The 27,827-nt window shown below is 38.9% G+C and overlaps 3 protein-coding genes across 3 annotated transcripts; 1 reads left to right on the top strand and 2 right to left on the bottom strand.

Moving 5' to 3' along the window:
* The first annotated feature begins 1,811 nt into the window (after window positions 1–1,811).
* LOC115819652 (protein lin-28 homolog B-like) lies at window positions 1,812–13,238 on the top strand. The gene is made up of 4 exons (XM_030783154.1): window positions 1,812–1,821; window positions 2,335–2,516; window positions 8,838–9,025; window positions 12,914–13,238. The coding sequence occupies exons 1-4, from the start codon at window positions 1,812–1,814 to the stop codon at window positions 13,236–13,238; spliced, it is 705 nt and encodes a 234-aa protein (XP_030639014.1).
* Window positions 13,239–17,150: 3,912 nt separating this feature from the next.
* On the bottom strand, window positions 17,151–21,253 carry popdc1 (popeye domain cAMP effector 1). The gene is made up of 7 exons (XM_030783155.1): window positions 21,013–21,253; window positions 20,478–20,602; window positions 19,583–19,770; window positions 19,324–19,432; window positions 19,032–19,199; window positions 18,670–18,811; window positions 17,151–17,281 (listed from the first exon to the last, which is right to left on the bottom strand). Exons 1-7 carry the CDS (start codon window positions 21,251–21,253, stop codon window positions 17,151–17,153), a joined length of 1,104 nt encoding a protein of 367 aa, XP_030639015.1.
* A 2,991-nt stretch (window positions 21,254–24,244) lies between these two features.
* popdc3 (popeye domain cAMP effector 3) lies at window positions 24,245–25,360 on the bottom strand. The gene is made up of 3 exons (XM_030783157.1): window positions 24,852–25,360; window positions 24,647–24,755; window positions 24,245–24,547 (listed from the first exon to the last, which is right to left on the bottom strand). Exons 1-3 carry the CDS (start codon window positions 25,358–25,360, stop codon window positions 24,245–24,247), a joined length of 921 nt encoding a protein of 306 aa, XP_030639017.1.
* Window positions 25,361–27,827: the final 2,467 nt, after the last annotated feature.

Here is a 27,827-nt window from a genome sequence, read left to right on the forward strand (position 1 = left end):
TTCTGCAACTGTAAATGATAAACCAGGAGAAGTTGAGTGTTCTAACCGCCTCCTTAGTCAAACTCAGCCCTATGGACTACTAGGATCAGTTTTAGTAGTGCTTATTATCCGGTGGCCCGACATAACCTTTATCATCATTAAGACATTAGTTGTGTCATAATACCATTAGGTGAGGAATATCTCCACAACACTCAAGTGATATTGATAGAATATAGAATTTAGTCATCAACTAAATAATACAAATTGTACGTGAAGTCCCCGCTACATTTCGTTATGATAAAACGTATGAAAGTATCTTAACCCGTTATTATCTTAACATACGACAATGGGAGGGGTCTGCTGTCCACAAAGAACTTTTGGAGTCATTTGTATGCAAAGCATTGTAAAGTTATCCTTCCAACATGACTTTATCCACAGTGATATTCTACTGAATCAGTTAACTTTAGTTAAATCCAGTTCAACATCACTTAAATCCAGTATTCGAAAGAGCTATTATGATTTTACAAAAAAAAAGGCAACTTTTTTTTTTCAATCAAATTCAATAAAAAATTGTGTCTCGCCTATACATAAGATTGAACGCATAAACACGAGGTAGTCTATTTGCTGACTTGGGATACGTCTTTGTTGAAATGACCTATTAGACATTTACGGTTGAAAACGGCAGAGGAATGTCACGACACAGACCTTCTGCTCCAGTTGTTAACATGTTTTAGTTTCTTTTTATTCTTCTCACTCTTGTTCCAAAGATCAGTCCTCTCGCGTGCTCTTCTTGGGTCTAACATAGCTGGAACGTCCACGCTTCAAACGAAATACATGGAAGTGGTGCCTCATCGCAAAAAAGAACTGAATGCACTCTCGCGCAGTGACAAAACTGATACGAAACAGCAATGTGGTTAAAGGACGTATGGGTTGCTTCATTAGACTGACATGACAGTTATTGTTTTATTGCATTGTGTTGGTTTTTTGCAAATTAAAGTATTAATTTTGATAAAAACGATCCAGGTGTTACTCCAGAACAAAAACAAATCATTGTCATGCCTAGGTTAAATTAAGCATTTGGTTGGTTGAGTTAAATAATGTGCAGACGTATGGCAGATTCATAGCCTATACCGCCACATGTTGGTTATGAATCATGTGACCACCCCCTCTTTCTTTGTGTGTGGGTGTGTGTGTCTGTGTGTGTGTGTGTGTGTGTGTGTGTGTGTGTGAGTGTATGTGTGTGTATGTGTGTGTGTGTGTGTGTGTGTGTGTGTGTGCTACTTAGTAACTCCCCCGAGACAAATTCTTTAATTCTGCTTATTCTTTCTGTCCTTCCTGTTAAATGTACATAATTTCAAATCCAATTCAGATTATGTGTTAACGGAGTGAGCAGATCTGCTCTCTAAACATTTCAAAGAGACTGTCTTAACAAATCGAGTATAACTCGTTACACCTACATCTCTAGTTACAGTAACATTGTTACATAGGAGAACAAGAGGATGGTTTTCTTTATTTAATTATTGAACGACGATTGGCTACTCGGGCGTCTGGATCGCACTTATTCCCTCCCTCCTTTAGACAGGATTCGAGGAGAAATTAGTTGCGAGACAGCATGCAATTGACAAAGTCACGTGTGAACTGGGGCTAAAGAGAGGCAGATCGAGTGTGACGGGAGAAGAGAGAGATGGGAAAAGTGAGAAGGAGAGCACGTTGGACCATGTTTGACAAAATATGGTTGCTCGAGAGTGGAATGTTCGATTGATGAGGAGGACTAACTACTTACCAAGACAACGTTTCTGTCTCCAAAGTTTGGGACGACGGGACGGAGAAACATGGCCGAAGGTTATCATATAGTTCTACGTATCTGTTCAGAATGTGTCTGTTGTGTTGCCCACCAACCTGATTGTGCAATTGACTGTGAGCTGTAGATGTGTACATAGGCTGCAGTCCTGTTTTGCAAACATTTGATTGTTAAACGTATGTTGTAGTCCAGTAGAAGTTTCGATCTAAAAGCACACCTGTCTTTTGATTTTAGTGAACTGGATTTAATTTCGGTGGGCAATATTGCAGTAGGCTATGTGAAAAATGTTTTAATGGCAACACTCGTCCCAACAAGCGAGAGTTTTTACGGGCGCTTGGAGTATAGCCTATAGCCGATTGATAAAAAGGCACAAGTTACAATGCAACTGTGTGTACAGCATCAGTAGAGTGATCGCCTTTCAGTCAAGTCCGTCCATGATAGGCTATCTCGTTTTAGCCATATGCGACGACATAGTATATTTCACTGTTTTTATTTGCTTGGTCGTTTGTCCGTTTTGTAGCGCCTGAAACGTTATTTGTGCTGCTCTTTTTCAGGAGGGGTGGGAAAAAGTGGAGCGGACTCTGCGACGTCGCCCGAGCAGGTAGAGGAGACAGAGCCTCAGCAAGGCGCTGGCCACTGTAAGTGGTTTAATGTACGAATGGGCTTCGGATTTATATCGATGACCAGTCGCGGAGGAAATCCTGTGGATCCTCCGTTGGATGTATTTGTACACCAAGTAAGTTTGTACCAGCAGCGTAAACAAAACAATATGTTCGTTGCAAGCAAACAGAATATAGTGGCGTTTTTCCCCTCGGTCTCACTGCTTTACCAATCACCCGCTTATCTGTGTTGCCATTTAACCGTGAACGATCATAATGTATTGAATTTACCAAGACTTTAAGTTGGCTATGTAGCCTAGCATAACTTACTCGTCTTCTCAGTCATTTCTTGGTCTCTTTGCGAATCGCCAGTAACACTCCTGATTACCATGCATAACAGCCATATTGTCCTCGAGTTGCCCCCAAATGACCACTGCGAAATCTGAATTGTGATGGAAATGTTGGCGAGGCCTACTCTGTTTTATGTCCCACATCAGAGCTCAGTGAATGATAATGCATTTTAAACAGCTCTATGGCGACAGTTCTTACAACGAGAACTCGATGGTCAGTGTGCGGGTTTTGTTTGCAATCCATTACCAGAATGGAAATTCGATGAGATTTTTCTCATTTGAAGCCCGAATAACAATGTATTGTCCAGGCGGTTAGTGGTTCAGAACTCACGCTAAAGAATGTGGTTTAAGGATCTTTTGCTTCAGAGTTGGATAGGTATGTCCAAATACAACTTCTCGACTAAACAGGACCGCGGATGTCAGAGCACTTAACTCCAAATAATCCTTTTTATCAACCCCGAAGCTCGCTATCACAATTGGTTACGTTTCTTTGCACCTTTATACTGCATAGACAAGGTGCAGAAAAGGCACGTGTTTTGTAGTATCGTACAATCGTTTGAACTCATGACTATAGCTCTCGAGGGAGGAAAGCAATGAACATATAGGTTGTTTCCCCCCTCCGCAGCGAGACATGTGCTTGTAAGCATACAGCGGCCATAGACCCTTGGTAGTGGTGGCTCGGACAAGAATGAACGGCCTAGGTCTAATCTATCACGAGAAAGTGTAGGGTATGATACACAAAAACACCTAAAAGACGAAGCGATGTGGAGAACTGTTACATTAGTGTTGATATATCGACGTGTAGCTTATCAAGCAGAATATGACTGCCTTGATTCTTGTCTGTGGGATTAGCCTTCTGATCTTGCCTTGAGACTTACTACCTATGAGGAACCTGTCAAAATATATGGACATATGCAGTACTCTAAAAAGTAGAGAAGGGCAGTGGGACTTTTTTGTACTGTAAATTTCTTTCTTAATTTGTTGGCTGTCCTTGTGTTCTGTACCACTTAGCAGCCTGTTTAGCTGCTTGACTGAGTGATTTGAGCTTTGGGTTAAATTATCTTTGTGTTCTATTATTTATTGTTATATAATAATAACAACTGGTCATTTGTAACAGTGGTACCTGCTACAGTGTAATTTGGTCTGAAAACCAGCAGCACCAAATTATAGGCCTGCTACTGTCATTGTAACATAGCATTGTTTAATAATAGTACAAGCAGTTGGTTGAGAGATCATCTGTATTTTTTCTGAAGTATTTTCTAAAAAGAACAGGGAACAACAAATTAGCTTTGTCATTTTCATGTTTCATGGCACATGTGTCCCAAATGGTTTTTGTCAAATGCAATTTCCGTTGAAATTTCAGAGAGCTGTGTGTGTGTGTGTCTCATTGCATTGAATAACAGTGAGATTAGAATCTCTCACATTAAAACGCTTATTGTCCACTATGACCTGCTAATCTCTCTCCTGTCCTCTCATATGCCCTTTCCTAATGTTGGGGTGCTGGCAGTGGGTCTGTGTGGATTGTCGTGGATAAATTGCTAATTCTATGTAGGACAGCTGGTCATTGCCTAGAATTCTGGCCCCTCTGTGATCATTGTCGTAAGCATGTTCTTGCATTGTATGTTTCTGTTTGCTTTGGGATAATATTCTGCGTGAAGATCTTAGTATTAGGCTCTCTGTACACTCCTCGCTGTCATAGTATGTGAAGCGTTTGTGATGTAAACATATTTTTAAAAAATTGTGACTTGAACTGTTCAGAACATAGATGTTGGGAGTTTTCTGTGCTGAATATTGTAATGTGTCATAGTTGTGTGCGTAGTTAGAGAATTGAGATGTATGTCAAACAGGTTGTTTTATATTTGGTTAGCATTGATTCTTAAAAAAAAAAAAAAAGAAAAGAAAACATTGTTTGACCCCCAGATAATCTCTTGGCGCTGTCGTTAAGTTTGCTTGTCTTTTGAGCAGAGCCATGGTCTGGAAGTGTGGGGGAGGGTACACTTTGGAGCCATTCTCAGAGGTGATACTCCAAAAACAAAAGAGAGAACTAGTACCTCTGGTGCTTTTCCACCAGGATTCAGATGTTTTGCTGAAAGTGCCAGTTTACTTCCGTTTACTTCCAGATCCTCTTTTGTACGATAACAGCAGCGACTGTTGGAGGTTTGCTGGATGTGGTGATGATTCCTTACATTCTCATGCTGCACTCTGAGTAGGTTTGGTTTTTCTTGGTGCATTGGGAGGTGAGAGTGGGCCCCTGGTAAGATTAACCAGCAGCCCATTTCACCGTTTGGCATGCAGGCCCCACCCTTCCCAGTTAATACCAGGCTTTGTTTCTCTTGCTCATGGGCTTTTTTTTTCCCCCTCTCCTTCAAAAAAAAGACGAAAGGAAAAAAAACTACCTTCTGTTCACGTGACTTCCTCTTGTGAGTCATCCATAGATGCTCAAAATGATCCCCATAGGGAGAAGTAGAAATGCATGAGAATGAGAGGCTACTAATTGCTAGTGCTGACACCATGTTTTTTTGTTTTTTTTTTTAAATTTGTATGCATTTGTTACACAAGTATGTGTTTTGTATGTGTTCAACCTTTAGCACTGTAAAAGCTAAAGAAATGTTCCAAATTGATAGAGCATAGTTTAACCATAAAGTTTTGTCAGTTGTTTAATAGGACAAAATGGACAAATGTTCTATGGTGCTTGGAGAGAATTCTTTGTGGAAGTACAAAGTTTTGTTGTAGTACAATTTGTTTAATATATTTATGGAACAATTTCTAGAAATATCTTGCTTTAAAAACAACAGGGAACTATTACATGCTGTTACTTTAGTGTTAAGTTGATCACAACAGAATGATAATAAACAGTTCACTGATTCATACATCTTACTGAAGTGATAATTGCTTCATTTCTTTCACAGTCTTTAAGAAACTTTTTGTTATGCTTCATTAAACAAAAGCATTTGGTATTTAGTCATTAAGCATAAATAGCCATGTTTGTTTCCACAGATGTATCTTGGATCTTTCTTTTTAACTGGCCACAGTTAACAATAGAAATCAGCATTCACCTAGGGCAGCCATGCAGGCTGCTTTGCATTAACATTTGATCATGAAATCAGGTACATAAATGTGGCTTAATATTTGATTTGTTCAGATAGCTTGTCATATTGCTGTTATGCAAATACAAATACAGCTACTCCAACTACTATCATTACCCTTAATAAAGATGAACAAAAATAATTGTAAAATAAGAAATACCAGTGATGAATTACTGTAATTTCAGTAGGCGAACTGTATTCTAGTTTATCAGTTCTGTGGAATCAACCAAAATCGGTGCCAGTGTTTTCAAATCATTTGTGCACCCTCCCTTTATAAAGATAATGATTTAGTCATTTTCCTGTAAGGCTTTGTGACTTTGAGTAACACACTTGGAGGCAACTTTAACTATCCTTCCATACAAACTCTTTCTAGATTCATCTGTCTGTATGTATAGATTGTGTTCTGTGTTTGCGGATATCTAGCTTCAGGTTTAAATCACAGGTTTTGACTTTATTTCTTGAGGCTGAGAGGGCCATTGCAAAATATGTTTGTTGCTTGTTTTACTATTTTTCTGCGGGAGCTTTCTTTTGCTATTTACTTGTAGATATTGTCTTTGCCAGAAGACCCACTTGCATGTAAGCTTCAGCTTGTTCCAGTTGAAACCAAATTTTTGGTTTAACCAAAATGTTTGGTGTACATCACAATAAAATAATATCGGTTTTTTTTTCACATTTTGAAGCTTTTGATCTCCTTTTGTTTATTTTGTGCAACCTTTTTAGTTCATCTTTATGATAGATACTTTTCTTTCTTTTTTTTTTTTAATCTGTGAATCTTGTGATTTCAAAATAAGTCTAAAAATCTCTTTTTTTTTTCCTCTTTTTTTGCTTGTTTCATTTGGTCTGATTTCTGATCTTTTTCTTTCCCCACGTTTAAGCATGCCCTTTGCTTATTTTTCAGAGAAAGCTCTTCTTTCTGGAACCTCTCTCTTCTCTCTCAACCCTCTCTCCTCCCACTCTCCATCCCACCCCCAACCCAAAATAGGCAAAATGGCTGCCTGTCAGACAACAAGCAGCCCAAGGCTGAAAACAGAGAGACAACCTCAGGATGTCTAACAGTGAGACAAGCCAAAACCCAGATGAGTCTATAGGAAGATATTGGGTGGAATACAAATTCCCATTGTTGGTTGCTCAGTCTGACCTCCATGTTTAGAGGATATTTATTGTGTTATAATATTGGATTTTTCTCTCTTTCTTATTCTTGCCTTGGTGAAAATATGTTGTTGAAATATCAGGACATATTTTTGTCAAAAACATTTGTTCGCTCCACACTGTGAATATTTTCCTGAAGGTTAACCAATTTCAATGATGGAGAATATCCAGCTGCATTTTCTTGTATTTTAAGTTTAAATAGTTTGATTTATTAAACATCCTCATTGAACTCGATGAGTTATTAAGGATGGGGGGGAAAGGATTTCTGTTTTCCCTTGTGTGTGTATGTGTGTTTTCTCACTTCAATATTGGAACATTAAGCATAATTTAATTAATAAGTAGTTGTTATTAGTTAAGTGGATTAGCTACTTCTGAAAACAATATAGTTAATATTATACAAAAATGGCATGTAGTTTCAATCGCACAAATTTACCAAAATGATTCTTCGCATGTATATATTCAACTTGTTCCTGTTACTATTTCATAACTCGATTATCTGTACTTGCACAGTGTCCCTGTATATTTCATGTAACTGTAATGCACAAGTTTTGTACTTTTTAAACTTCTTCAAAAGACTTAAAGAGAGGCTGGACTTTGGCTAGTCTTGGATATATTTATCACTTTATTTATGATGTTGTAATGAGAAACATCACGTTTATTTGCTTATTGTTTGCATTTTGTGAACTGAAACAAAATTGCATTAATGTTAATTTCATACTTTTTTCCTTGATTTGTATGAGGAATTGTAACAGTATCTTTGCCAGATTCCAGGTAATTGATTTTTCAAAATTACGATTTTGAGCTTTGATTTATTAAAGCCATTTCTTTTCACTACAGTTGTCGCCTGATGTATGTCACAATTGTTTTTCATTTTAGAAATTATTTCACATACTTAAGCAAACTGTGCAAAAACTGACACTGATAAACCAAAGTCACCAAAAGGCTACAATTTGGTGTTTAAAAACAGTGATGTGCTCAGTGTTTTGAAAGCGTGGAAATAATTGGCTGTCTCCCTAACTATGTTAAAATCCATGCCATGTCTTGGTCTCTCTCAATTAGGTCTTTCTCACTCCAGTAGGTATTTTGGTTTTCTGACTTCACAACCCCTGGTTCACACGCATTGCGTCCGTATATGTCAGTGCTTGTGTGTATGCGTTTATCTGTTTCAGATATAAATATACAGAGAGGGGGGAGCAGACAGATGTAAAAGGTTGATGAATATTTAAATGTAAAAAAGGGATGTGAAGATTGTGAATGGTTCACTCAGTGTGTCCATTTTCCTTTTTGTTTTTTATGGTGCTGGCATGAATAATTTTCTCAGAAATTCTTCTAAAATGTCATGAAATAGTCTTCTGAAATCTCTTGCGTTACAGGTTGAGTATCCCTTATCCGACATGCCTGGGACCAGAGGCGTTTTCTATTTTGCATTTTTTTCGGATTTTGGAATACAGTATGCATAATGAGATATCTTGGCGCTAGCAGAGCGTCAAAGCCCCACATGAGCAAGTGAGGTCAGGTGTAGAATTTTCCACTCGTGGTGTCATGTTGGCGCTCAAAGTTTCAGATTTTTTACCATTTTGGATTTTCGGATTAGGGATGCTCAACCTGTATTTCTATCTGTTACATATTTATTTATTGTTATTTTTTATTTCTTTCAAAATTGTTTTGGTTAAGAAACAAGATTGTACGCGTTTTCTTCTCTTCTTTTTATGGTATGCTTTGCTGTCCAAGTGATTTGTATATTTTATATATATATAATTTAAGTTGCTTCTTGCAGTTATTAAAAAAAGGGGGAAAAGTGTGCATTCATCCTTTAGATTGTACCTGTATTGGTTTCTAATGTCCACCTTTCCTGTCTTCCCTGCTCCTCCAGAGTAAACTCTTTATGGAAGGCTTCCGCAGCCTGCGGGAGGGAGAGGAGGTGGAGTTCACCTTTAAGAAGTCCTCCAAGGGCCTGGAGTCTTTGTGGGTTACAGGACCTGGAGGTTGTCCTTGCTCAGGCAGTGAGAGGAGACCCAAAGGGAAAACAATACCACAAAAACGAAGACCAAAGGGAGACCGGTGAGTAAGCAACATCTGCCTGAAGTAGTGCAGTAATCAAGCCGTGATACAGCAGGACAGTAAGAGTTATGGGGATGTTGTCTTGGATTGATTAGACCACAAGTATACACAGAGCGCGTAAAGGCTGAGCAGAACAACAGTTAGCAATAATGGCTTGTTTTGAGCCATCATATGCATTTTTGTTCCGTGGATGTGTTGTATATGAGATTTGGAATTAGTAGGTGTCCTGTTTGTCATTTTGGATCTGAATTATGGATGGACTTGTTTAAGCCTTGTTAGTATGGCTGCTTTTCCACTCTGGCAGGTGTGCTTTTGGTCTATGTCTGTTGCCATGGTTTTATCGCAACATTGTATTCGGAAGCTCTTCTCCTTCCTAAATTGCAGGTGCAGCTATTTCTATCTTGGTTTTAAAGCTTGAGTGCTAAAATTAGCGTCATGTTTGGCTATTTTTGTTATAATAAAAGGTTTGAAATACAAAGAGTGACTCATAAAATTTGAAGTATACAGATATAGAAAATAATGCTGTTTTTTGTTTGTTTTTATATACATGAACTTTCTACATGACCCATCATTTCCTAGTCTGTTTCCCCGCTGAGGATTTTTGTTTATTTTTTAATTTTATTTCTTTGTTTTTGCTTATTTATTTATGGTTGTTTTTCATGTAACATTTGTTTCTGTTCTATCCCATATATCCTATACATTTTGGTATTTAGTTACCTTTATAGAACCACATTCCTGTTATGTTTAATAAGTCATCAACAAATTCAGTATTTTTTTGTGTCATGAGTTATAAACGTCACAGTCCTACTATGAAGTATGGAAAAGATTAGTTATCTGTCAGTTTTGTCATTTAACCTCCGTTCCGTTTGCTTAGTAGGAAGGGAAATATCTCTGCAACTGAAATTGCAGGTGTAAAGCACTGATAACGTATGCTGCTGTGAAAAACCACTTATTGATGAGCGTCATTTCCCTTGGTTCTTTTCAAATGACCCGCCTGTGTCTATATGGGCTATACGTTTTCCTCCATTTTCCGATGTTAAGCCACAAGGGAGAAATGACGTGTACGGTCATTTTCATGTTTTGTGCCCGTCGGTAATTATCTGAAGAAATACTTCTTTGGCCTCCATTGCAGACCTAAAACTACAGTAATGTTATATTAAGAACATATATTCACACAAGCATTATTCGCTCATTCATTTACTGCGACTGCACTGTTTCGTCATCGTTCTCTTCCGTTTTACAATGAGGGGCTCGATGGAAGCAGTGGTTTCTTGCTCTTATCTTTCGAAACGATTTTCTACCATCCCCTGGTTTAAGTGGTGTTGTGATGGGGGTTGGGATAAGAGGGAAGTGAGTAAGGGTAATGGTAGGTAGCACGCGAGGCTAACTTAGTCGGATGAAACCCGAATTCCAATGCCCTTCCCCCTTCTCTTGCACGCCCCTAATTGAAGATGCCACCGTGTGGGACCCCCTACAAGCCTCGAGTTCAACCACGCGGAAAAGTTTGTTTCCTTCAACAGCTGATAAATGCTCAAATCCAATCAGCGATACAGTTATTCAAAAAGGATTTATATTTGGTCGACAACTTGTTCAAATTTGCGGTAGATGATGCGTGTGACTACCGTGTAAACTAACTCTCAATAGTATTGTGAACAATGCGAGTTCATAAATTTTAGCAGAAAGTTTTAGCAGAATGTTTAGGCTAATGAATGTATTTATTGTTGGGATGATGTAAGACCTCCGTGATAAGGTGTGTGATTCATGAATATAGGGTCCAACTGTATGGAAGGTGTGTTTTTTGCTGGCTGTCCCTCATCTGCATTCTTTTTGTAAGAGGTAGATTGTCACGTGATAAGGAACGGGTCCTCATTGAGACAGAAGGAAGGGCGTTGAAGGAAGCTGAAATTTTACGCTGGTTTATTAGAATGTCTCAAAATTTCAAAACACGCTTGATTGTCAGATGCACATAAATGATGGACCGATGACAACTGTGTAAAAAATGATCAGGAAATTGTGCTGTTCAGTTTTGACGCAACAACCGTTTTGGATCTTAAGGAATTACTTTTGATTATTAATAACGTTTTTTAACTGATCAAAGTGATTTGTCAGACTGTAATCCAGTGTTCTGTGCAAGACAACTATTAAAATGGATTCGGTTATGATAACCTGTGGTTTACCGACAGTAGTTACCGGTGTACTAACAGTAATTAATAGGGGGGGAGTAATTAATTTGGTGTGAAACTCAGAGACAATGATTCACTATTCTCTCTTTTTAAACCGTCAGATGGTGTGTTTTTTCCTCCGTTGGCATTCTGCACAATATTGTGTTTAACAAGATATGGGCATGTTTAACATAATAAATGAATGGTTCAGCTATGGCCCCCGGGGATGTCACGCATTTTCAAACGGACTGCATTGCTTTGTCCCGTATTGTTGGTCGTTTCCGCTTCGGTGTAGTCCCCCTAGTGATAGAGAACACACGAGACAGGCGCTTTGGGATACAACCAATGTGATACGCTGGCGCTGTCATAATGGCTTGTCCAAAGCGTAAAAAATTTACTGATATGGTCAAGACAAAATGCCATCTTGATTTTCTTTGTATACGGTGCAGTAGGTTTGGTGGGGTGCATTCTCTGATTTTTTTTAACGGACTGTTTTACTAAATTGCACGGGTTAAATTAACGTCAATTATTCGTGGCCAAATACAACTTTGCGGTTTAAAGATGTTGTAAGATAAGATATTGTAACAGTAATAATGCAGGTTTGTGCTAGCTGGTCTTTTATTCCATAAAATTCCTTTTCCTTTCAGAATCTTACAAATCAGTGAGTTAACGATTCACCATCTAGGGTAGGGTAGGCTATTAGGGGAGAAACTGAAGTCATTACTGGGTTAAGTGTGTTTGCATAGCATCCGTGTTCTGACCGTATATTTGATCGTGTATTATAAAATATACTGTGCTCCCACCTAGCGGTAGTTTTTTGTCTCTGTTTCAACTTTCGTTGAGAAATGCAACTGAGGTAAGAATGGTCGCACTTTCAGCTGAGAAGCAACTAATTATCTTTCTTTTGTTCTTTCTAATGTTTTCTCTTCTTCATGTGAAATTGGTGTTGTTCTTCTTCCTCTTGTTTTTCTTTTTAGTAACTTTAGTAGTAAAGTAACTTATTGGTATTTTTCTGTTATTCTTAATATTGTGTGAGATATTAATGTTTTTTTTTTTAAGGGAACATTTTCTTATTGGCATTTACATTGCTAGAATGTTCAGATATTCAGGCTTCGTCAGCATTTCACCAACTGCAGTTAGTCATGTCACAGTGCCTTTTACTAATCAGTTTACAGTTAGAATTGCTCAAGTAATAAATATAGTACTTAGTCAGTGTGCTTTGTTTTTACTCCAAAGCTGCCCTGTCCCCTCTTTGGCTCGATTGCTCTCACTTCGTTGCCTCTTCTGTCCCTCCAAAGTGACTGTCAGATTTCTCTACTTCCACTCATTCAAGCCCCATACTTGCTAGCATAAGACTCTGCGTTTTCATACTCATTTGGACGAAATTTCATATTTCCTGCAAATGTTACCTTTACTACCACAAGGGCTTGAAAGACTCTTGTGATTGTCTTTTAAAGTGAACTTTCAAATTTGTGATCAAACTTTTTATTCTACACCAGGTATTAGCTTGCTGTTAGCATTGTAAGTTTGTAGTACTTTCTAACAGTCTGTCGATTAATTATTTTCTGTGTTATAAAACAATAAACACACACATTGTTCAGTCATAGAGCATATACTGGTACTAAGAACGCTTAATGCAAACGGGACCAAAGTAGACACTGTGTTGTTTTTGTATTTTCTCCTGTTACTCAGAGTGACTCACATTAAAACTCTTATGTGATTGTAGGTGTTATAACTGTGGAGGTCTAGATCATCATGCCAAAGAGTGCAGCCTCCCACCCCAGCCAAAGAAATGTCACTACTGCCAGAGCATGACGCACATGGTGGCTCACTGTCCGCACAGGACACCTATGCTAGCTGCCACTCAGGGAAGATACAGCACTGATCCATATCCCTCTACCTCTGCCCTGGCGCCGTGTCCACATAGCCCAGAAACCGGAGCCAGGACCTCCTACCCTCCCCTGGAGAGTTCTCCGCTCAGCAAATCCTCCAGCTCACCAGATGACTCAGCACCCAAAGAATTTTCTGTTCAGAAGAAGAAAAGAACTTGATACAGTCCTCATCTCCCTTCCTACCCCCTCCAAAAAAATTTTTTTTCTCTCTCCATGCCATCCTGCAACTCTCCTCTTCCTCGTTTATAGTGCTATGCCACTGGCGCTCTGCCACTTTTGGGTGGCACCTCAGCATCTACCTCAGACACTAAGGTGAGGCTCAGAGACCGTCCCCTCTGTTCCTCTCCTGTTCAACTTTAAGAAAGGAATAGTCATTACTGCATTAATTTATGATCTGAATTCATGAACTGATCTGTGAAGAGTTAAAGTAACTTAAACCAAAGTGGACCTCTGTTTCTCAAACGACCAAGAACTTTTTTTTTTTTTTGTCTGTGCGGCTCAGGCAGCGCACGTGAAGGTTTTAGTGAACTGGGACTTTCATAGTCTATGCCCACTTTTTTTTTTTTTTTTTTTAAATGAGATATGAACACAGTCTGATAGTTTATGGAGCGCCTTTGTTTGTGTGGTTGATTAAAGAATCACACATGATGATGTAGCACTGACTAATCAAAATTTCAGGATTAAAAAAAAAAAAAAAAAAAGGATGTTAGCGATTTGGCATACTCAGTTGGATTTTTGCCCTAAGGAGCTCCATGGCTTTCTCTCCACACAGCCTGAATCTGCATTCCTCACAAGCACATCAGACGTCCAGAGATGTCACCCTCAAAACAGCCATATACCAAATTATCCACTGTGACTTAAGCATTCTGCTGCATAATCATCAAATGTACACATACTCTTGTTCCAAACATAGCCAGTATGTGTTTGAAGTACAAGTATAAGAGCTTGAAAGACTAAGACTTATGGAGAAATGTTTTGATGTACAGTTGATAGCTACGATATCAAATAGTCGTCGAATGTTTCGAAAGAAAGAGCAGTTGTGTTGACGGGATTAGGAATAACTATTTTGTTATTGTTTACATTAACATTACCAAGATGGCTCGAAATTCATAGGTATTACACCACACCATTTCAGTTCTGCCACATGGATATTTAACAAATGGAAAAATAGTGAAATAAACTAGCATAGTCAGGTTTTTATCGTGTCTCAAGTAGATAACATAGAATTTTTATTTTGGTTTATATCAGCTCAACACATACCGTACCAATCGCCCATACAACACATCTCAGCTTCAAGGATAAACATTAAGCTTTTTTTTTTTTTTTTTTAAGAGCATGGGGACAATGATGTTATATATCCATCAACAGGAATGTGTAATATAACAGCTTGGCTATGACGGTGTTGAATGTCTTAAGGTCTCCTCACGGTATCCGAGGATGAATCACTTTTTGTATACACTAACGAATACAATTCATTTTTTTTTAAAATGACGTTGTGGTGATAATCATCAAGTGTTATTTCAAAGATTTATCGTGCTCTAGACAATATATATATATATATAAAAAAAAACCTGGGCAAACATTTCTACTTTATAAATGCAGATATTGAATGTGTTGAAAGGATGTGGGTGTGTGTCTATGTGCGCATGCGCGTGTTGGCACGCATTTGCCTACACACTTCTTGTATGTTCGCGAGCAACTAAACTCAAACTGTAGCACAAACCAAACCCATAGCAGGATGTGCACGACTGTAATCTAAAAGAACGGATGTATTCTCAGGGAACAGTGTGCAGGGAATTTACCAAAAAAGTGTTTTTAAAACACAATTTTACTGTTAAACTGTATTATATCTAGATGGGCATTTGTGTTTACCTCCTCTGAATAGTATGTGGCATTTCATTTTCTGACCTGGACAGAGATGGAAAGTGTTGTATCCCTATGTTCATTGTGAAGTGATCGCCACCTGGTGGCCAGGGGACATAACGTGTTTTAAACCAATTTTACTCTGTTTTTCTGTTTACAGTAACGCCTACCTCATGATTTTATTTGCCAGTTATTCTGCTGAATCATTCACAGAACAGGATAGGAGAGCCTTAGATTGGCGTTCCGTGCTGCTTTCTTCAAAGTGTACGACTAGATCCCTGCTCGAACTTGCGGATTTGAGGAGATTGTTCAAGAGGCCTTAGATGGCACCCACTGTGATATAGAATCACTGTTCCTTATCCTACCCTGTCACACCTCATTACAGATCTATAAATCAGTCTTCAGTGGCAATGACGAAATTCTAAACTAGACTTTTTTTGAGTTCTCCGTGATTTTATTCCAAGTGTCCACACATTGTAGTCGTCATCATGAATGACGCAGAAAATGCCACTGAGTGCAGTTCCCAGTTCTCCCATTGTGCCTCATAAAATTCTCTATACAGCCACATGCATCTCCAGTCATTATATACGAATACCCCCACTAGCAGAGAACAAATAAACACACACACACCTACACAGCACTATGGCTACCTCATGTCTTAAAACTTGTCTGTGATGATGTCCACTGGATATGTAGTGTTTTGAAAGAAAGTCTTCATCAATGCACTTAGAAAGGTGGAGATATGGGTGTTAACACTGGGGAGCCTGCCCTTTAGCAGTCAATGTAACAAATCTGGAAAAAATAATAATAATAATTAAAAAGAAATCTTTACTGATATCTGTGTAAGTTTAAAAGAAGCACTGATTAGCTCTCTCTCTTTTATTTTGTATTTACCGTTATGTTTTGTTTTGTTTTGTCCCTTTTTGTACTTGTAAAAACATGGATTTTATGAGATCTTCAAATCTGATTGAAATAAAATCTATATTCATATTTTATCTTGTTGTACAAATCCTACTTTATACTCCTGTGTGTAGGTTCTGTAGTTTAGTTTAGTAGTTTAGTTTCTGTCAAATCATACCTGGTCACCTCAATACCACATACCTAGTCATACACTATCAGCTGAACATTGCATCTCATTGTGTGTAAAAATGACAGACACCTTAGAAACCTCAACCCCGCTGATTATTTTTTTATAAATCACTTAACATTGGTGTCTTACTCGTTGGAATGTTACTCTGTGCTGTGGGAAGACAAAAAGAGGGGGGGGGAAAAACAAACATAAAATTTCTTATTTATTTTTTTTCAAATGTGTCACTAATGTGCTAGACTACAGAAATAGAAAAGTGATCCCAAACATCTGTGTTCAACATGCTTTAGTAATAACATATTCTCATTTTCTGTATTTGAATCAAACAGCAAAAAAAAAACCATTCATACACTAAATACCACATCACAAAATTATACATATAATGTTCGGCCTCAGTTAAACTTGTGTCATTTGAGAGAGTATTTTTTTTATCAACATTTTCACAGCATATGCCTTACATCCATGTTAACATCGTGTCAACGTCGGGCCACAGAAACCACAGTCAGCGAAATATTAGTTTTATGGACTTTTTGCTTACTCTCATATGAACAGAGGAAATGAATTTTTGAATCAGCTGTCCGAGTACATGAAGAACCAAAGCCCAGACAACAGCAGGAATGACACTTCCGCAGTACGTAAAGCAGTCTCGTATAAATATAGATCACTCTTTCGATGCAACAAGGCCAAGAAAGGTGTAATAACTTAGAAGGCAAATTCGTTGTAATATGTGATAAAAGGTTTGCGTCACTGTCCATAAACAGACCGAATGTATGGAAATGTTTTCAATTTGATCCAATTTTTTTGTTTAACCATTAAACCAAAGCCAGAAACTGTAGTTCAACTAAACAATATTTAGAAAAGACCAAATGAGATGTGATCATGTTTTCCTGAAATAAAGCTATTGCAGTGTTTTTTTAATGGTTAATTTTATCCAAAATTACCACATTTTCACATTTTCCTAAGGAAAATATAACCTCAAGTGCAGGTAAAAATCAGTACCACTACCATAATCTAAGGGTTCCAAAATCCATAACTAAGAGTGTATTGTACCAACTGTTTATAAAGATCAACACTGCAAATGTGTATAAAACAGTTAACGTCCATGTGATGTCATTCTCTCACTACACTTCCTCTGGGGTTGTCTTAGGGGCATGCTTTTCGTTTACGGCGGAGTCAGACACAAAAACGTCATCTTCCAATCCTTCTTCAATTGGCTTCATAGTCGCGGATGGCTTGGTCAAGGGGGATTTTTCTGAAAACAAGAAAGTATCTCTTAGACAACGTGCTACTGTGTGTAACTGAAGTCATACCATTATATTTGAAATTAGCTGCTTTTTCAGATGATTTCAGACTTTTCCACATACCTCTGATACAGTTAGATCAATGTGGATAATTTTGCAGAGCATTACAGCACTTCTAAGATATTTATAACGGATTAACAGTATTATTCTGTGTCAAAGATATGTGGTTTGATCTACTGTAATATCACAGGTCTGTGAAAATACCTGAAAAATTTGGATTTTAGCAGACAGTTCACTACTGTAAAGCTGTGAACCATATGTGATCTCAGTTGTGTTTGAAGAGATCGAGGTTTGAGATTGTGATTAAGATGTTGAAAAGCTCGGTTTGAAAGGACGTTCACGCCAGAGTTACATGGAAATGAGATTATGACACTGGTGGACATTTATCTTCATGTTCTTTTTAAACTCTAGCCTTTTTACAGAGTTAATGGTGAAATCCAACACAGGTCAGGTTACCAGAGGTCACTCATCTAAAATCAGGCCAACTACAGGGGGGAGAGTTAGGGTTTACAGGGTTGACTCTTTAGGATGTATTATTCAGGATTTGAGTTACAGATGTAAATATAAACCAGGTTCAAAGGAGGAGATGGGGGGTTGGGGGATGGGGTGTGTGGGGGGGGGGGGGGGGGGGGGGGGGGGGTGAGAGAAAATAAACCATCTTACACCCCCTTCAAGGTAAGGCCCGATCTGAAGTCATAGCTAGAGGGGAACAGGAGGAAATGATGTCAGCGAAACACTTACAAAACATTTTAAGAGTTTTGAACACAAGGATATGAGTACTTCTCGAAGATTTAGTAATGCCACGCTTCATTGGATCGGAATTCACTGGTTGGGAATGGAGGGAGTGAGATAACCTGAATGGCTAAACGATTAGGGAGGCTTGGAGTCACATATCATTGGTCTGTATCCTGCTCATTGTTTTTACCTATGTTCAGTAGTACAGGTGGAGAAATGGTGAGTGAGATGGAAAGAAAAAGCAAGGTGATGAAGGGGGCAGAAGTGAACCGAGATAAATGTTTTGGTTTGGGTAAGTTTTCCACGGATATAAACATGGGAATGCTAAAAACACAACACCAAAGATTAGCAACCTACCATCTGAAGAGCAGCACAATTTTAAGACTTTATTCAAGCCCAAATTTTAACTGTCCTAAATATAAAGGAGCTCAATGTGCTTTTTCTGAGCTGAATCAGATGTGTCTGTTTTAGGCAGGAACATAAGCCTATAGACCCTGTACCTGTTAATCCCTGTAGGACACACTGAGACCCATGAGGTTAAATCTGGCATTACGGTAATGATAAGTGAGTTTGGCCAGATGGTCGGGATGGCAGCGAGACTTACGGAGCGAAGAGCCTCCGGGACCTCCTCGCAAAATCTGGTTTAACACGTCATCCGTGTCACTAGTACTGGCCATGCTGTTTCTCATCTGCATCATGGAGAGCTGGGAGCAAAGGCTTGGCTGACGGTCCATCTTCTTCACAGCCTGAGAATTCATCGTAATAATCAGCATCATGGTCGCTGTCGTCGTCGTCATAATGGTCGTCATCATATTTATCATCATCATCATCATCATCATATATCATGCATATAGCCCACCTTCATTCACTTCATTTATGGTATGTGAGGTTTTTAAGGTGTAGCATTTCATTCATCCCAACAGAATCTGTCAGCAAGTACTGGAATCATGGAATCATTAAACTCACCTTGTCACTGAGAGTGGGGTCGTTGAGTGAGTACAGTTTGTTGGTGATGTCTTTTCCAATGAGGTACCTGAACACTTCATTCAGGAAAGAGTCAGACTCCAGGAAATACGTCAGTCTCTCTCTAGACCAGCACAGGAACTTGCAGTTCTCCTCAGCAGTGATTGTGACCTGTCAATATACAATTCCATATCATATACCAAGCTTAACATTGCTATATAAATTTAGCATTTTGAAGCTGTATGTCAACACATTACATTCACTTGTCATCAATCATTTCCTTTTGAGGGTTCACCTGGAATTTCTCTCCCCTGTTCATCTGAGTGGATCTAAACTCTGGTGAGTCGATGAAGGCATTGGTGTAGATATTGTGGAGGAAGTGGCCACGATAAGATACTCTCATTCTGTTAAAAAACACATAAATTTGATCAGCTGAGCCAAACAAATGGAAATATGATGACTTCACACTACAACAACCATGAATCAGAGCTTCTGTTGTTTCAAAAATCCATAGAAAGTGAAAGCGAGGGTTACGTTTCCTGTGAGGTACGTACTTCCCTTTGAGAAGAATGCTGAGTCGCTCGTCCACTGAGGTCTTATCCTCAGCTGCGTACACTTGACCTTTTTTCAAGGTTTGGATGGTGCAGAACTGACCAGTCAGCCTCTGGAACAGAGCTTCTCGCACATGAAGCGGCTCAAACATCCGTTTATACACCGATTTAAGCTCTCTGTCAATCTTAATCTGAAACGAAATACAACCATGTTCATAGTCTCCATACAGAGCGGACTCATCTCCAGAGAGGTTTTTTTTCTGACATCCTTTAATCAAAAGGGTCTTGCATTATTAAAAGACAAGGGTAGCTCAGCTGAAAAGTTGTGTTATGTAATGCAATAAAAAAAATTATACGTTCAAAATGAAAAAAAAAACAGGTTCTCACAGCGAGGCAATTGACATTGTTCTTTGTTTTGTGTTATCATATGTTACTGACCATACCAGAATGCACAGATAAACTTTTCTTAAAACTTATATTCCTGTTCACTTCAGTGGGTAGGCATATTTCCACAGCTTCCAAACATCAAATTTGAGGACAGAGAGTCCAGAATAGTTTCTCAAGGTGAGAGCAGGAGGAGAGAAGCAGTTGTTCTATGCTTAGGAGAGCAGCAGTCTCATTGTGTCAGTCTGTTTTGCTGTTATAGGACAAAGCAAATAACCTTTCACTGTATGTATTTTAAGAAGCTCCTCACAGCAACCAAATAAGCCTAATAACACCACCCACCCACAAGAAAGTATCTAAAAACAGAATTTGGAAGTGCAAAGATTTGCTAGTGCACAAAGCAAATATATTCATCACATATCAGCGGCAAGGCAGCCTCTAGTTAAATTAAACCATGTCTTTATGAAAAGATTTGATCTATTCTTGAATTGTTTTTATCAAAAGTATAACTCACTGGTCTGCGTTTGTACAGTAAGTAGAAAAAGTGCATAAAGTTGACCACGAGGAAGACCACGTTCCAGATCATGATATCCAGAGTGCATCTGTACAAAGTAGCCCAGGCAATGAAGAGGCAACACCCTGCAATGAATTAGACAGAGGTTGTATAGCATGGCATAGCTTTTGATACATCAAGTCTCTATTGTAAAAACTGAACTGTGCCGTCAGATATGTAATTATTCAGTATACCTTAGACAGTGCAATCCAACTAACTCAAATGAACATACTGTTTTCAGGAGAATCAGACTAAGTGTTGCAGTGATATCTGGATGTCAGATGTTGTGACCAGCTAATCATATCCTTGCATTTATTACATGTTCAGTGGTGGGGGTTTTTTATGTCTTGGATTTGTTCAATAGTAATGTTAGCGCAAATACATAGAGCTCCTCCCCCTTTGGGTTTGTTCAAAGGACACATTAACAAATCATGAACTGTTCAACATCCCAAACGCTGGTCTCATTATTGGTCAGCAGGGGGCACCGGTGGCTCACCTGTCATCAGCATGAGTCGGAGTAGGATCATATGCAGGCCCAGAGTGGTGGGAATAAGCAGGCCAAGAGCGATACTCAGGTTGCCGAGGTGGAAGAGCAGATGATGGGCTTCTTCCCATTCCTGACATGAAGTGACGTTTGATACAAACTCCGAACCATTAGAAACCGATGCCACGCTTGACAATATTGGTGCCATGGTGGTGTAATACAGTGTAGACATGTCTGGGGTGGACGTGGACATCTCTAGGCTAAATGTGCTAAACTGAAAAGAAACGAGGAAGAAAGGAAGATGGGGGAAGAGAAACGTCAGGAGAGAGCATGTTATCAGACGTCCCTTGCCACTGTTTCGTTTTATCGAGAAAAATGGTACTAATCCCTCTTTAACATAAGGTCACCCCGACAACCAAATACACACTGGCACCCAGTTCCTTACGTAGGACTTTCATGTAGTCGCATGCACTGCTCGCATAGAGTACTATTGTCAAATATTTATAATTCTATTCTTTACAAACAGGTAAACAGAATGACATAATGTGTGTGCATACAAAAGTTTGTCATGTTGTGTGGGCATGCAAACATACAATCATTTGCCGAAACAAATAGTAAATTTAAACAGTGAAATTAACTTTGAAAAACTGACGCAAAGTGGAGGGCAGCCTATACAATACATTTTTAAATAAGAGCATTTGCATTTTTGCATAATAACCAAAGGAGAAAAATATGCTAATTTGACTGCCGTAGTCCAGCTTATATCAAATCTACGTGTTTACATTTACATTTTATAGACAACATGTGCATGTGTCGTATGACAAAATACACGATATCTTGCTCAATCACGAAGTGCTTTTTGTTTGAAAAATGAAAGTGACCCATAACAGTGATGGCACAACAGCCAATAAATGTGATCTCCTTTGAAAAAAAAAGAAAAAAAAAAAGATCATCCGTGATCTGACCAGCAAGTTAACCTCGTACAGACAACGCCAATTTTCCAGTCCAACCAAGCAACAACCTCTTTTAAACTCCTATTGGCTGAAGTCCAGTAAATAAAATAAACACATATTCTACTTACCAATACAATAAAGGGCAAAAATCAAATAATTTGCTGCGTCAGACGGAATAAGGAAAAGGAAACAATGAGCTCGAATAGTGGAGCTATAAATGTTAGTCCGAGCAAGCTGGGGTGCTGCACAGTGTGAGTAGCGCATTCCAGGGAGCTGACAGGCATTGACTAAAATGGGCAATAGCAGAAGGGACACTCGTCAACGCCGCCTCGCATCTGCGCACTTGCAGACACTATGCACCCCACAAGAGGGAGACAACTGCTTGGTGAAGTAACATTTGAAATTTAAGATTTTCAAATTATTGTTTAAATTAGTAAGAATCCTGATGCAAGAAGCCAGACCCAACTATCAATTTTTCAGGAAGACTTTAAAGCCAGACCCAACTATCAGTTTTTCAGGAAGACTTTAAAGTATCATTTTACAGTCAAAATTCATAGCTTTTTATCACCTGCTCGATTCTCTCAGTCTATCCATCTCATATTATGAAAAAGATTTAAAGGGATATAAACTGAAATAGAGATCGCTGTGGTCGTCTAACATGAGTTTGCAATTATGTATGACTATCCTTCCTGTCACAGGCAAAATGGTTAACCATTTCACCACCGATAAACAAGAGCTGGCAGGCAACACACACACGCGTAGAAAATGTACGAATATATTAGCATTGATATTGTATTGTATAGACCAATAACAATACATTTTATGATCACATTCAATAACATATTGAGACGGATTGTCTGACACACTTCTTGATTTATTCTATTCACTGTTATGGTTGTATGAGTTATTTAACGTGTGAATATTAAAATATCCCTGTACTACACACTGCTATGCTGTCAAAGCATTGATTATTAAAATACTCCTCAGTCAGCATTCTTTACCTTGGAAAAATGTCATATCTACGCAACAATGTGCATTTTTGTAAGATGTAACGACGTCATTGACACTACTTTTAATATGATTTAAGATCTCTAGGATATTAAAAATTGCTTCCACATGCTTAGGTAGGTTATCTGGTGGACTGTTTAGCAATTCAGAGAGCTTACTTCCTACATTTGTATCAGTGGTTAAGCTTACTGAAATGTAGACGAAGTGAATACGAGCAAATGGCACGTCCATATTCTGTTTTGATTAGAAACATTTTGACAGCAGCATGTTATAGTTACAATTTTATTTTTAAACGCGTGTAATACGGGCTTTTGGTCACAATTATTTACAGTTCACCCGTTTGAACTGTGGATGTGATTACAGTCCAACTACTATGACAGCCATAGTTTTTACCTGATCTGTATATCTGAACACATATATTTATTTTCAACGTATTTTAACACTTATTTTAAAAGCACTCAACATAAACACAGGCACTTTTTGATACGCTAATATTGTTGACACTTATGGCTATTATTGTTCTGTTGTCGTAAATAGACATACAAACTATATTACGCTAACAGATATTTGTTTGGGATCCACGTGAGGATCAGCACCGTGGTCAGCGACCTTAACAAAAGGAATACAGCACCTGCAAATTCTCCAAGCTCGATGCAGTTCTTTGCTCTTTGTAGGAGTCACAACGCTTACCCCAACCATGAACTTAACATTGCTGGAGAAAAGGTTTTAAAAGCCGAACCAAATGATAGATGGGACAGAGAGCAAGCTGGCATTTAAATAAAAGAACCACAAATAATGAATACTCGTACAAAAGCATGAGAGTCCAAACAAATCAAAGCCAGTATTATCTGGGGGCTTCGTTAAAGTTTTTTAATAGAATTGGAATATTGGTTTAATGGAGTTACAGGAATATTGGTTTAATGGGGTTACATAACAACTCAGTCCATTTTCTACAAGATTTCTATGAAGATTTATCTCAGTGAAAGGCTTATTCCAGTATTAAGACAAAATGACCGTAACTCAGTAAGACTTTCAGAAAAAAAGTACAGTGGCAAAAGAGAGCGGTAGGGAGGGCAGCAAGCTGGAGAAATGGTTATAATGAAATTAAACATTAAGTTAGATAGTAGCCTACAGAGAGTCGAAATCGTGGCTACAGAATATAAAATAAGGTTAAACAAACAAAATTATGACATTTTAAAGAATAAATTATTAATCCAATGCATTTTAAACTCAATGAACTGGCGTAGGAAAACAATTTTTTTAGAAAAAAAACGTCCCTCGATTTAGTGTTCAGGTTCACTTTGATGCTTCTTGGTTGTAGCGTTCTGGCGCTGGACACGCCGAGGTGCATCTGTCTTTTCTAATTCTGGCCCCGGCACGTGACAGAAGCTTGGTAATCGGAGATCATATCGGAACCCACGGCTGTCGAAAGCTTTGTCGTTCAGAGAGTACAACTTGTCTGCGATATCATTGCGTACAACCAGTGCAAAGATCTTTGCAATGTAGCGGTGTTTAGCAAACAGCAGATACAGTTTCTTGCGCCTCCACGCAATGTATTTACAGCGGTTATCTGCTCTCAGTGTTACCTGAAATCACAAATGAAAGAAATTAATTAAATTAATTTACCAAGAATAAAAAAGTGACAAACATGTTTTAGAGTAGCCTATATCCAAAAGATACCAAACCTGAAAAACTCCTTCTTCCGCCGGCCTGAGTGAATCCCACTCGGGCGAATCGAGGAACTGGAAAGGGTATATATAGTGCAAAAACTCTCCGTTTACTGTAACTCGAATCCTGTTGAAGGAAGTGAACCACATACGATAAAATATAGCCACCTTCACATAAACAAACACACAGGGACCACTGCTATAAATTGCTATTCATAAATACCTGCCGGACAGTAGAACGGACAGCTTGTCGATGGGGGTTTTGCCTTCCATTGCGAAGTAATGGTCCTTCTCAATGGTGTGGATATCCCCCTCACAACAGGCGACAATCTTACCAAACTGAGTAAGTGATACTCCCAGCCTTTGAAACATAGAGCTATAGAGATCTTGGAATTCCTTTTCAAATGTGACACTACGAAGCCGATAGGCAACATGAACAATCTGAGCCACACAAATCGCGAAAAGCGCAAAAGTCCATGAAAAAGTATCAGTAGTACAGGGGTCTGACCATGCCCAGATTGACGAGCAAAAGAAACCAAGTGCCAAAAATGTAAACATGTAAATAAGTCCATAGAAACCACTACCGCCCATATATCCCAAAACCAGGAAAATATGGGCGAGATGAAAGACGGACCCCTCCGGGTTTTCCCTCCATTCAGCGCAAACTGGGTGCTCGAGCGGCTGTGCATTCCCGGTCATGTTAGTTGTCTCAAAATGATTCGGTGGCTCCATGGTCGAAAAGGTTTAGACTACTTGGCGCTGTGAGTCAGACACACACTTCAGCAGAGACTACTGACAACTACAACATGAATTTCACATGCTGTCTACAAAACTTTATTTCTTTGGTGACTTTCGGCATAATCAAAGTTATTGGAAGCAAACTACATGACATGTCTTCCAACCGAAAATGCTGTTACCGTGGTCTCATTTTTGTCTTCTCTTAAAATATGATCTGGGGTGTTTCTGCTGTCTGCTAGGTCCTGGTGTCCGACAGCACATCCTTGAACCATGAGTGGAAAACCCCCACATCAAAAGTATAACAGGACTGTCTGACCAGCTGACCATGATGTCTAAGGTGTTGAATAGACGACAGACAAAGGAATGTTTTAGCAAAGCATTTGATCAAGGATTTGAGAAATTATGATCTTGAAACGACTGGAACAACCCCAGGCTTCAGCACAGTCTCTTTGCCCAAACACGTCCCTGACTTAAGGCTGCTGAAATTGAAAGAGTTGCTCATCTGGTTCCTCTGGAGGAAGATGTCATGGTGAATATAAACGACAGGAGAGCTCAGTGCGCGAAAAAATGTTAGCGCTAATGAGGCATGTGTGTGTGTGCGTGCGCGCACTCATACGCGCACACGAGTGTGTGCCACCCAGCGCCAGTACTCTTCTCTCTGAGATATTAATCAGTGCCTTTGTCCTCTGGCAGAGAGCAGTGGTCTTTCTGGACTAAAATAACTCCAGGTTTCCCCTTGTGAGTTACCTAGCTGATGAAGGTGACTTTGAAATGCACTAGGTTTTAGGGGAAAACTCTACCTGTGTGAAAGATTGAGGACAGGTATTCATATTCTTTCTGGAGGTCCAAAAAAAATAAGACCTACATCTCTGAGAGTCTGTAACATTCCCTCTTTGGAGACCTTATCAGCAGGCTGCATGTTCTTACATCTGCAGTCCTTACAGAATCACAATGTACTCATACATTTTTTAAAACTGTAAAAGATTTTTCAAAAGTAAATATATGAAACATTTTTTTACCATCAGTATTGTAAGGCTTCTGTTTGGTTGTCCTGGACACCATCACTACAGCTTTACAGGGCTATCAGACACCAAACACATCTATATATAGAACCAGACCCCAGTAGGCAGTTAATGTGTGTTTGCGAGAGGTTGAATGTCCAAGTGCGTGTGCGTGTATGTGTGTGTGTGTATTAGCAAGTGAGATAGAGAGAGTATTGTATGTATGAATCTGCTTGGATACATTTTATGTTTTACACTGAAGATTAATTTTAGATGTACTGGTATATCATTCAGTCAGTCACCTCCACCAGAGTGAACAGAGGACACAGTTAATGTTGCTTCAAGACTTGAACATTTTCAACACAAGTACACTAATTGAGTCTGCATGGTTATGAATATCATTACCTGAGACAACGTGTGTCCACACATGTTCTTGTCACTGTGGCTATGTGTGTACGTGTGGATGTTTCTCCTGCTCTCTGGCAGATGGTAGACTTTCTTTCTCATGAATCTCATTTTAGGTGTGCATGACTGAGAGACAGCCGGCGCTGTCCGAAAGGGACCAAGCAAGAGGAGAAAAAAGCAAAAACAAATGAAAGCTGTCAATACACAGGGATCCTTCTACACTCATAAAATGCAAAGTACATTTTACAAAACACTGCAGATATTTTTGTAGATGGCTTCCTGGTTCAGTTACACTGTTACTCGTTAATTACAAACCTGATTTCATGGCCACTTTAATAGCAATACACCCCTGATATTTTCATTAAAAACATATGCAAACGTGACTTGAAAGGAGGAAGAGGTGGACACATATAAGTTACAAAATATTTCTCTTCAGGGCAAGTTCACTGATTATAAGTCACAGTAAAACTGAGGAAAATTGGCAAAACAATGAAAACCACATAACTAATAGACATAGCTGTACTACTCAAATCGCTTTCACTGTAGGGAATGTACAAGGTGAGCTTAATGATTTCTTCATTATGAATCAAAGTGGGTGGGGATTTGGGCATGCTTATTTGACTGACCCCCATCCTCACAGCACTGATGGTCTCCGGCAGCATGCATACCAATGAGGCGAGACTGATTTCAGGAGGAAAACACTTGAGTTCTCTGTTTCCACAGACGTGCTATGACAAGCAAACAGCAGCGTGTTAAGGGAGAGGAGGACTCCCACACACAGGTACAGAAATGAACACGTGAATGATGAGAGTAGGGTCGTATTTCAAGGTGGGGCTTGGGGGTGGAATGGGTTATGAGCTCACATTTTAGAGACATGGTTTAACAAGGCACAGTTGTGTGACAGTGATATAAAATAAAGGACAACCCCAGAGCTGCCCTCCCTTCATACATATATCTCTGTTTTCTTTGTGTTTGGGTGACAGGTAAGGTCAATTTATCACACACCATCAAAGCAAAGGAAGAGTATAATAGTTTACAAAAACAGCACACAGTTT

This window comes from Chanos chanos, chromosome 8, assembly GCF_902362185.1.
Source record: "Chanos chanos chromosome 8, fChaCha1.1, whole genome shotgun sequence".
Classification (NCBI taxonomy): Eukaryota; Metazoa; Chordata; class Actinopteri; order Gonorynchiformes; family Chanidae; genus Chanos; species Chanos chanos.